General features: G+C 41.7%; 1 protein-coding gene across 1 annotated transcript in view; it reads left to right on the top strand.

The window, feature by feature from the left end:
* LOC311034696 (VPS10 domain-containing receptor SorCS2-like) overlaps positions 1 to 12,354 on the top strand; it is a 295,855-nt gene that overhangs the window by 205,956 nt on the left and 77,545 nt on the right. Inside the window, exons 4-5 of the mRNA XM_084042652.1 lie at positions 4,648 to 4,812; positions 11,582 to 11,655. Of these exons, the coding sequence (XP_083898778.1) occupies positions 4,648 to 4,812; positions 11,582 to 11,655 (239 nt within the window). The remainder of the gene's footprint in view (positions 1 to 4,647; positions 4,813 to 11,581; positions 11,656 to 12,354) is intronic.

Here is a 12,354-nt window from a genome sequence, read left to right on the forward strand (position 1 = left end):
ATTTAAGAATTGTTATTTTTGAACAATTAACGTAACGTTTGCCTGTCATCTCTCCTATTGATGCCAACATCAATACAGTGTGGAATTGTGGAGAAAATATTATCCCACGATTACAAAATATTCTCTTGGTCTTGGGTCTGAGAGGCTAAATCTCATCAAACGGTGGATACGTGGCTCAAATGCCGAATAAATAATGGACCTTTGATATGAAAAGGGTTGAGAACCACTGTGCTACCATGTTCTGTATTTATCCTGCTCTCTCTCACTGTCACACACTCGCGTATGTGCCGCACGCACATACAGAAACACACAAAAGCAGATGATTTCACAGTATTTCATCTGTCCAGCTCACACCCATGCAATCCCTCTCTCCTTTCCCAATTCAACGGGCTGAGAACATTGGGTATAGTTTGGTGTTGGTGGTGGTGGTGGAGAGAGAGGGTAGAATGATGAAAGCTGAGATCTAAACTGGAAAATTGATCTTTTTTTTCTCTCTTTGGAACTCGTCTTTGAACTGCGAGCGAGGCTGAATATAAATTGAAACATTTGCTGTGGAAACGCTGAGACTACAGCGAGAGATACACATGAGATATATAGACCTTCAACGTGAGACCACAGCGAGACACACATTAGATATTAGACCTTCAACGTGAGACCACAGCGAGACACATAACGATCTATTATAGACTGTAAACATGGATATCACAGCTCGACAACATCTCCCCCAAGCAGCACCAAGGATCTAAGTCCAGGTTGTATATCGTTGCTGTCTAGCAGAAACCAGCAAACTCCATTTTTGGCGCTTTTGCATTTTTTTTTCTATAAATCAGTGCTATTGAACACCCTTTATGTCTGTGTGTTGGTAAAAAAAAACATACTGAACCAATGAAAAGTATTAAAAAGCGCTAACTCGCTAACTCCATTGGATCCTCAAACGTTCTGCTGAACCAGCTATAACTCCACCAAAGGGGGGTGGAGTTAGCTGGTTTTGCTGACTCCAGGCTCCACCCCCTTTTGACCTCCAACCTCATAGGCTCTATGCACAGCAGCCATATTGTGAAGACATTCACAGGTGTTACCAATGATACTAATGAAGGCTCTGTTCCATTCTGGTCAAACAGAGTCAGGGTGCTGATATTGTGCATGTTGGCTCACTGGAAACACTCTGCTACACCAAGTAGCTGTACAATTTGGGTCCAGGGACCCTCATGGTTCCTTAAGGGGTTTCCAAATGGCCCCTTACGAGTGTTTAACTCTCAGAGTTATGGGGGTCGTGGAAATTGAAAAATCAGAGAATCTGAGCTACACTAAATGGAACAGAGCCTTCATTAGTATCATTGGTAACACCTGTGAATGTCTTCATAATATGGCTTCTGTGCATAGAGCCTATTGTGAGCTTGGAGGTCCATTCAGCTGTTCTTATCAATGATGAACAAAAACCTCCTAACTCCACTTTTTGTTTTGTTTTTGTCATTTCCTGAAAAAATGAACATTTTGGAGTTGGTTTCTGCCCGACGACAGCAGAGATATACTTATGACCATGTATACAGTATGAGATTCATTCAGAAATGTCACGTGTCCACGCATCTGAGAATAAGACTGTCACCTGGTGCCAGGTGAGGATTGGCAGTTTGGCAAAACTTTCACTTTCACTTCTCAGGGAACGTTGAAGTTTACCAAGAGCTTTGGCGATATTTTAAAATGAGTTCTCTTGATGGGGGTGGTAGGGGTGTACAGTAACTAAGCGCATTTGCTCAAGTGCTGTACTTAAGTACAATTTTGAGGTATTTTTACTTTTACTTTTACTTCTAGTCCACTACATCTCAAAGGCAAATATTGTACTTCTACTCCACTACAATTATTTGAAAACTTTAGTCACTTTGTAGATTATTATTATTACAAAACATACAGTAACCACTTCAGGCCTGTATACATTTCAGCCACTTGAAGATAGCCGGTCTACAAGCTCACAATGCGTCGCAATGTGAGCTTTTGCTATTTCCAAAAGATTTTGATACATTTGAATACTTGTGAAATGGGACATTCTGCATAACAAGTGCTTTCTTTCTTTACGTACATTTTGATACCAATACTTTTGTACTTTTACCCAAGTAAATTTTGTATTCCAGACTTTTACTTGTAAAACTTGTAACATTGCAGTATTGATACTTTTACTTAAGTAAAACCTGTGAGTGCTTCTTCCATCACTGAGGGTAATACGGTACAGACAGTCCCCCCGAGCTAAACACTTCCACACAGCTCTGAGGGTTCAAGTAAAGGTAGAGAGGGAGAGTAACTCAAAGTGCAAAGCATACAGAGAAAGAGAATGGAGAAAAAGAGAGAGAGCGGCAGGACATAGGAGAAAATAATTATAATACTGCCAGGACTGGAGGCAAGGCGGCTGGGCCAAACCCAGTCATCTATTATGCCGCCACACTTTTTTTTCATTATTATGCAACCAAACTTTTTTTTTTAACGCCTGCCAGCAGAATGAACTGTATACGGAGAAGGATGTTTATGAACGCCGGCTGGCAATTATTAGAATGGCATTTATAAAACCAACCGCTGCCGTGTACAATTAACTCTGATGCCGCGGAATTGAGACAAATCGTGACCTGTTTGGCTTTCCGTAGCGTGCACGCGCCTGTGCCGTATCCGCACCCCCCCGCCCCATATGAACCTTGTTATAGTCCAGCTATTCGCCTGTCAGGCAGAGATAAGTGCTTATTATTTCTTACATGTAACTCGCCAGTCTAATTGCTGCGTGTGTGTGTGTGTGTGTGTGTGTGTGTGTGCGTGCGTGTGTGTGTGTGTGTGTGTGTGTGTGTGTGTGTGTGTGTGTGTGTGTGTGTGTGTGTGTGTGTGTGTGTGTGTGTGTGTGTGTGTGTGTGTGTGTGTGTGTGTGTGTGTGTGTGTGTGTGTGTGTGTGTGTGTGTGTGCGCGCACACACACACACATGCGTATGGGCGGATGCGTGTGTCTTTGTCAAAACTAGATATAATTGGATCGTAATTGGATTTTAAAAATCCTACAGAGTGCATATTATGTCTTGTCATTTTTTCTTTTAACCCTCAGAGTTAGATTATATACCCCTCAGGATTTTATGCTGTGCGGGACTGCAAGCAAGGCCTACACTGTGGGGATTTCTACGGTCTGGGACCATCATGTCTGTCTGTTTGTCTTCTCTGTGTGTGTGGGGAATCCTGCTGCCGTGTGTGTGTGTGTGTGTGTGTGTGTGTGTGTATGTGTGTGTGTGTGTGTGTGTGTGTGTGTGTGTGTGTGTGTGTGTGTGTGTGTGTGTGTGTGTGTGTGTGTGTGTGTGTGTGCGCGCGCACGCAAATCATGTGATTGCAATGGCCTGCAGCTGATATAATTTGGGAGACCACTCTGTGTCAAAATAATTTCCCTTTGTATCGCATCTCAAAGAATGGCCAACATGCATGGCTCCAGCCCTTACGCATGGCACACTGGATCCTTCAGAATCCATCACAGCCGCTTCCTCAAATGCAGTGGTGGAAAAAGTACTCAAATGTTTTACTTAAGTAAAAGTATCAATACTGCAATGTAGAAGTACTCTGTTACAGGTAAAAGTCCGGAATTAAAAATGTACTTGAGTAAAATTACACAAGTATTGGTATCCAAATGTACTTAAGTAAAAGTACCAAAAGTAAAAGTACTAAAATGTTTGAAAATAGCAGATCTACAGGTCAAAATGATGATTATTTTGGGGGGTTGCGGCCTGAAAAGTTTACCCTTGGTGTAATTGGTGTATTGGTGCTATGTAAAGTTGTTGGACTATTTATTTTTATTTTGTGTTGCAGGAATTGTTTTATGACGCTTTCATGTGTTTGTATCCTGGCTTTAAATTGTATTGTGTTAAATCGTATTTATTTTACCAAAATCAAATCAAATTAAAATCAAAATCAATTACATGATGTTACGGTGTAATAACACAATGTGACTGTGTAATAAAAGAACACACGAGAATACAGTTTTACTGCAGCTCCAGATTCTTATTGGTTGGGATTGTGACCAACACCGCAGCTCACTGAACTTTTACTGTACGTTTATCGTGCAGTTATTTACTGTATCAATCCATTTAGCATTCCATCCCTACCCTCCCTCCCTCACTTGTACTCTTCTCTTCCACCATTAGATTGCAGTTTCAGCGACTCCACTGGCATGGGAAGCACTCAGAGACATTAACACACACACACACACGCATGCACGCGCGCGCGCGCACACACACACTTCAGTTTGGAGCAATCTCGGTGAGGAAGACGGGAGGGCGTGTGAGGTTAGAGCAGAGAGAGAGAGAGAGAGAGAGAGAGAGAGAGAGAGAGAGAGAGAGAGAGAGAGAGAGAGAGAGAGAGAGAGAGAGAGAGAGAGAGAGAGAGAGAGAGAGAGAGAGAGAGAGAGAGAGAGAGAGAGAGATGAATGGGTTTCTACTCCACTACATCTCGGATCCAAATATTGTACATTTACTCCACTACAATTATTTGAAAACTTTAGTTACTAGTAGATTTTGATTATTATTATAAAACATTATTATAAAACATACATTAACCACCATAGCCGTATATACATTGCGGCCATTTGAAAATAGCAGATCTACAAGCTCACAATGCGTCTCTCTGTCACCTCTAGGTGGTGCTGGTGAGTTCGTCCATAAACGAGCGGGACCAGATGTTGTTCATCAGCGCGGACGAGGGTGCGTCCTTCCAGAGGCAGCCCGTCTCCTTCACCCCGGACACGATGCTCTTCCACCCCAAGGAAGAGGACAAGCTGCTGGCCTACTGCAAGGAGGGCAGGGTGGGTATGAAGGGGAAAGTTAAGCAATATTATGTACAGTCAGTACATAGAAAATGTGAAGTCTCGGAAACCATTCACCATAGACATTGGAACAGTTGTTGAATGACAGCAACAGGAGTTGTGACAAGAAGACCCCCGATGTGAAGCTAACACTCTATGGTCGAAATACAAGTACATAAATTAAATGATTTTGAACAGATTGGCATTCTAAAATATCGATTTTAGCTGTATGCCATAAACATACTACATGCATAGATGTATACGCACTACAGCATTGATTGCAGTAGATTCAAGTGAGTCTTCAAGTCAGTGGTTGTCATTGTATTGTCTATATATAGTACATGATTGCAAATGACAATAAGGAGAAGATAAAACATCCGCACATCGTTTGAAGAAACTTACTTTATTTACTGGTGCAATGTTTCACCCTTGTAGGTCTTCAGGCAAATATGACAACAATGACAATAAGCCAACATAGTTGGCTTGCATGATTATATGATTACAAACGATATGATTACGGTGCAATTGACAATTTGGCCAACATATTTGACATGCATAATTAAACATGATTACAAATCACATGATTACTAATGACAATTAGCCAACATGGTTGACATGCAGGATTAAAATGACTTTGACTCCTGGAACACCAAAAAGGTTTTTAGATGCAGCAGGTGGAATTCTCTTACAGTTTGCATTGTGTTGCAGATCACATATCTCACAGAGTTAACTGCATGCATCCTGCAGTCATTACTCAGCTGTTTCCCCCACAGTCGTCTGGAGATAATTGCTTCTAGAGTCACAACAGGCCACCGGGGCCCCAACAAAACATGGTGGCTGAGTGCAATGTAGCGCTAATGTTTTCCTAACTGGAGGCAATAGAAGAAATTAACCGATTGATGAGGCGGACTAACCCGGAGCAGTGCATTAAAAAAAAAACTGCCAGAGCAGTGGGTGAGATTTGTTGAAGGCTTTGACCCTTGTTACACTGCGGTATGTAAAACCTGTTAGGGCTTAAGTTAGGGCAGTGGTTCCCACACTGTGGGTCAGGACCCCAGGGGGGTCCCCAAATTATTTTGTGGGGTCCACATTGTTTTCTCACTCAAAAGTAAACAAACCAAAATACAGTATTTAAGTGTATGTAGGATATATGCACATTTTTTTTTAAAGTTAATGACCTTTTTAATTCCAAATTGGATAAATATTGCGTAAGAAAGAGGCAAACATTGTGAAAATAGCCAATCGACAAGCTCACAATGCGTCTTGTAGGGACACTAGCCTTCAATTGGTTAAGTCACTAGAGAGTCAACAGAGAGACGTGAGGGTTGTTACTCTACATAGAGCCCTGCAGGCCCGTCGGGACCCCACCAGGACCCAGCCCTGCCTGCCAGTAACGGGCTAGGGCCATTCTGTATTTGACCATCGGGCCCCAAGGCCCATTATTATATTAATAAGGTAAACATTTTGTGCAGTGAATTACACCCTAACCAAGACGCGTGATCCCAAAACCTATACCACTTGTGCAAGGATGCGCTGTGATTGGCCAATACGCTTGTGCAAGGACGCGCTGTGAATGGCCAGTAGCCACTTTGAGTGGCAGTTGGGGCACACGCTCTCATCAAAACATGATTTATGATTCTGTCCCTATCGGTACATAACTCGGACGGCGCTGAGTCGGCCCAAGCGAACTTCGCAACTTTCGGCACGGCAACTCGCTCGCTTTAGCTTGCTCGGTGTTGCCTCACGTGGCTCAAGTTCGCTTCAGACGGCGTGCCTCCGTCGCGGTCAAAAACTATATAACTATATAAAAAATAGCCCGCAGTTGTTGTAGGCAGAGGCACTTCCGCGTTGGCCACAGAAGGGGGGGCGTGGTTATAGCACAAGTTGTATAGGCTTTAGTATGTCGCAGCCAAGACCATTGTGGGCATGTCTCAGCCAGGCCCCCAGAACCCAGTGGTTTCATTGAAGCCAAATGGACATGCTGGCCATTTGAGGTATTGCAGGTGTGCCCAATGTATATGAACGAGCCCATGGGGCCCCAGTGACGCAAATAGGCCACACCCATCACATTTTCCAATACGTTTCCAACCCGGAAGAAGGGGTGATTTCGGCCCATGCGCTGGGTGAGCAACTCAATGCTGGATGGATGGGTGGCGATATCCGGTGCCCTCTCTATCATTTTTAACTCTATGGTCTCAGCATGTGCGCTAGCTTCCTAGCCTAGCAGCTGCTGCACGCTGCTAGTAGCAGTCACGCGACAACAACACCACACAGCACAGCAGAGCACACATCAAACGACACCAAACACACATTGAACGATGGACAGCCAGAAGATGAAAGAATAGTTGGCTCGCGGGGAGCTCCAAGCAGTCACGAATACTGCAGGAAAATCTGAAGCTTGGAAGCAGTTTGATTTAATTACTACTCTTAAGAAACGAGCCAGTTGGTTTTGCACAATACAGAAAATGTAAACAGGTCCTTGTTTACAACAAGTTTACATCAGGCACGTCTCATTTAGGGTGTCGATTGTGGGTTTGTTTTTTATCAGAGCGCAGCTCAGAATGCAACTGCTGCACACACCAGTGAAAGCGCACGCTTGAAAATAATTAATTAATAATAATAAATAAGCAAATGTTTTGTAATAAATAAAAAAATCTACAACGTAATGGAGTAGTGGAGTAGAAGTAAAAGTACAGAAAATTGGAAATACTACATTAAAGTAAAAAAAAAAATACTTAGTTACTTTACACCACTGCCCTGGACCGCACTTTGTCTCCTCATAACTCACAGTTCTGCAGGCAGACAGCATAGTGTGGGCCCAACTCCACCACTTTAATCATTTACACTTCGTTAAACAAGACATTCAATTAGGTTTTAATCCGTTCCATATGGTCAGACTGCAGATGGAACCCAGGAATCTGTTTTCCAACAGAACCTGGGGGAAAAAAGTGGATAATAATGATAGCTGGCAGGAGAGAAAAGTGTAACTGGTGGCAGCGTTGCCATGTCTGCTTATTATAAGCTACTTTAGGCTTGTTATTTCGGTAAAGTAAATATTAGTAGTTGCGGGTCGTGTTTTTCTGGGCTTGTTTCTAAAGTGTATTGTAGTTGCTTATTATCACTGCCAGGCCGAAAGGCATGGCCGAGACTATGTTTTGCACCCTGTCCGTCCGTCCTTGTGTCTGTCCGTCCGTCCTTGTGTCTGTCCGTCCGTCCGTGTGTGTGTCCGTCCGTCCGTCCGTCTGTCTGTGAGCAGCTAATCTCCGGTACCGCTGGCCCGGTCGCTGGGAAACTGTGGAACGCAGGCTGCGTTCATGATTTTCAAACATTTAAGAGTATTTTCATATTGTGTTAATGGTACTTTTACCAAAGTATAATATCCGAGTACTTCTTCCACCACTGACTGTACGCACGTATTCACACATTCAAACATGTCTTATTTTTTGCGGACTGTGATATTGAAAAGCGTGACTGAGCAAACCCGACACCCCTCGTTTCGAAATGCAAGCCGACACATTTTTACCCTCCGCCGCAACGAACGTGACATGCAATAATTACATCTAAACAGTTTAGCCAGAAGGGAGGACACTTTCATATTCAGCTTGAAATTACTTACGAGTGTATCTTGATGCTCCAAAGCACTTGCTTTGAAATGAAGTGACTTCCCCGTAATTGCTTAACCCATTAAGACCAGGAACACATCTGTGTGTCATTTTTAGATTTCTTTGGCTATTAAAAAATAGCAGATATACAAGCTCGTAGCGTGGCACAGAGTACCGCGCTACGAGCTTGTAGATCTGCTATTTTTTTTGTTAAATCGTGAAAATGTGTGCAGATTGAATATATATATATATATATATATATATATATATATATATATATATATATATATATATTATTATTTTTTTAAGCGAACATTTTTAACTCAAATATTTGCTTCTGGGGGATTTTACAAATGTCTTCTAAATCCTAATAGTTGTTTTTTGAAAAAAAAACGTATGTTGCTATATATATCAGTGGTTCTCAAACTTTCTCATGTCAAGGACCCCCAACATTTGTTCCAGGGACCCCCCAGAATCAAATATATGACTTAAAAGTGTGTATATATATATATATATATATATATATATATATATATATATATATGTGTGTGTGTATATATATATATATATATATATATATATATATATATATATATATATATATATATATATATATATATATATATATATGTATATATATATATATATATACATATATATATATATATATATATATATATTCAAAGATTTTCACATATTTTCACGGCTTTTTCCCCCCAAAATAGACCAAAAAATGACACAGATTCGTAGCCGGATTGAATGGGTTAATTCAATTTGTCTCAACCCGGTAGCGCTGAACCGGCGAGCGAGGACACAGACGAGAGTCGTGAGAAGTTTTGAAAGGGTCGTGGATGAACTTTGACTTGAGGAATGTTGCCTTTTTTCCCCTTCATTGCTAAATTCACCAATGGATGAGAAGTGATGTTCTGTCTCACTGTTTCCCAAACAGTGGGTCGGGACCCTTTTGTGGGTTGCCAGTAAATATTCCCTTTTTTTTGGTTTCCTGTATCTAAAAAATAATATATATCTTATTTCGAAATATCTTAAAAAATAAATCACAACTTTTCATCAATTGAAAACTGGAAAAAAACATTCAAAAGTATTTCATAAATAAAATAAAATAAAATAAAATTTTTTAAAGTTTAAGAAGTATTGAAAATAGCAGATCTACAAGCTTCACGCTGCATTTTGAGCTTGTAGATCTCGGGCAAACGTCATCTCCCTGGATGAGATCTTACCTGGAGGGTAGAGGGCAAGAGAACAAGTGGTTGATATCAACGGCACCATGTCCTCATCCCTCCCGGTGAGCTGTGGGGTTCCTCAGGGCAGCATTTGAGGGTTGTTACTGTTCCTTCTATACATTAACGACATGAATTCTGCCTGTAACTGCAAATTGTTCCTGTTCGCTAATGACTCGGCACTCCTGATTTCGGGTGAGGACAAGTTGCAAGTTGAGGAAGCTCTCAGCTCCGAACTCTCCAAAATCCGTACCTGGCTTACCGATAACAAACTGTCATTACACCTTGGGAAAACTGAATCCAAAGAAGCAAAGAAAAGATTACCTATTTGGGATGTATTCTTGACAAATACCTGACAGGTGAAAGCATGGCAACAAGGGTGGTCAAAAGAGTTAACCAGAGAACCAGATTTATGGGCAGAGTTTCCTCTTTTGTCAACAAAAATGCCCTCAGGACCCTCTCAGGGGCCCTGATACAGCCCCTTTTTGACTATGCTTGCACCTCTTGGTACTTCAACGTGAACAGCCTTTTGGCGTGTAGTTGAAGCGCAAGGGGCGGGTGGGGAGAGAGTCAGTGCACTGAAGTCAAGGCACAGACTACTGTGTTGTTGACGGACAACGGATGCACGCTTATGAGAAACAACAAAAATAAAACCTGGTAAAACAGTTGCGTGCATTAGCGCAATATGAGGATAAAGGAAACATTCAGTCTAAATGTCCAGTGTGCTAATTCACAACTACTGTGCCAGATAATCACCAAGAGAGTAGAAAAAGAAAAAACGTTTCAGTCATTCAGTCCGGCTTCACTGTAGCCTAGCCTTTTCATAAATTATATTTGTATTAGGCTGTCCTGAAAGTTTATAATATTTAGAGAAATTTAAAGTTTCAAAAACAAAAGTTGTGGTAGTAGTTGCGAATTACTGGACATTTAGACTGAATGTTTCCTTTATCCTCATCTTGCGCTAACGCACGCAACTGTTTTGCCACGTTTTATTTTTGTTGTTTCTCATAAGCGTGCATCTGTTGTCTGTCAACAACACAGTAGTCTGTGCCTTGACTTCAGTGCGCTGACTCTCTCCTGTTCGCCTTTTGGCGTGTAGTTGAACTACACGCCAAAAGGCTGTTCGCTATTCCAACACCTCAGTGTCACTGAAGACTAAGCTTCAAACCTCCCAAAACAAACTGATTCGACTACTTCTCGGACTGGAGCCTATGACCCACCTCTCTCCCACTCATTTTGCCAGCCTAGGCTGGCTCAGGGTTGAAGACAGGGTTAAACAACTAAAATTGGGGTTGGTCTTCAAAATTGTAAATGCAAATTTGCCCGAAATCCCCCTATACTCGCATATCTGTCTAAATACCTCCAAACAGTTAGTGACACCCACAGTCACAATACTAGAGGGAGCGTTAACAACAATTTGGTACCACCCACCTATGAAACAAACATGGGCAAATTGTCCTTCTACAGCACTGCCACCCAGGTTTGGAAAAAACTAACCCCATCTCTCAATAAATGCAGTTTACTGGGCTCATTTAAAACAGCCTTAAAAACTCACCTTTCAGGAGGCCAAAAGAGGACGTAGTACGATTTTCCCGTTATGTTTGTACATTTTTTTCTGTATTATTGTGTTGATATTTGAACTGTTTAGTTGCTACTATATATGTCTATGAATTAAATACCAAGGACCCCAATGGAAACAAGACCGCAAGGACCTTTTAGACAAAGTATTATACATGTAATTGTGCGAAGAATTTAATAGTTAATAATAATAGTTTGATCTTCTGCCTTTAGACTTATGATTATCACTGCAGGTAAATTATACTACTGTATATCAGGTATTCTGTAACACTCAAACTATAATCTCTCTCTCTCTCTCTCTCTCTCTCTCTCTCTCTCTCTCTCTCTCTCTCTCTCTCTGTATGTGTGCAGCTCTATGTTTCCAGTGACCTTGGGAGGAAGTGGACTTTACTGCAGGAACGAGTCACCAAGGATAGAATATTCTGGTCAGTCACCTTATTGTCTTCTCTGACACGCACGCACGCACGCACGCACACACACGCGCACAAGCACGCGCACAAGCATGGACGTATACAGGTACACACACACACACACACACACACACACACACACACACACACACACACACAAGCACAGACGCATACAGGTACACACACACACACACACACACACACACACACACACACACACACACACACACACACACACACACACACACACACACACACACACGCACACTCCCTTGAGCAGATGGAGACATCTTTGATAATGTGTGAAGTCTCATTCCTTTAAATGTGTTTCATCCTTAATTCCAAGGATTATATATGTTTGAAAAACAACCATTTTGAATGTAGGCGGTTGGCTGGTGATACAAATCAGTTTGATTTATTCATGTTTCCTTTGATTCATAGAAAAGTGGAGAAAATCAAAGGGATTTGTATTTATTTATTACTGGCACCAAGTAAAATGCTTGACAAATCCGTAGCCATCATCCCTGTCGGGATGAGCATAAAAATATGATCGCACAAGGCATTTTTCTTTTCGAAAAAGAAATATATTTTGGGGAAACGAAACACCAGCTGTGTTGTATTATATACCAAGATTCCTATCGGGGGTTCCAAATGGACCCTTACACGTCTGTAACTCTGAGGGGACTCCCTGTTTCTTTGGTTTTTCGCCCAGGT

This window comes from Gymnoscopelus microlampas (assembly GCF_963454915.1).
Source record: "Gymnoscopelus microlampas genome assembly, chromosome: 19".
NCBI lineage: Eukaryota > Metazoa > Chordata > Actinopteri > Myctophiformes > Myctophidae > Gymnoscopelus > Gymnoscopelus microlampas.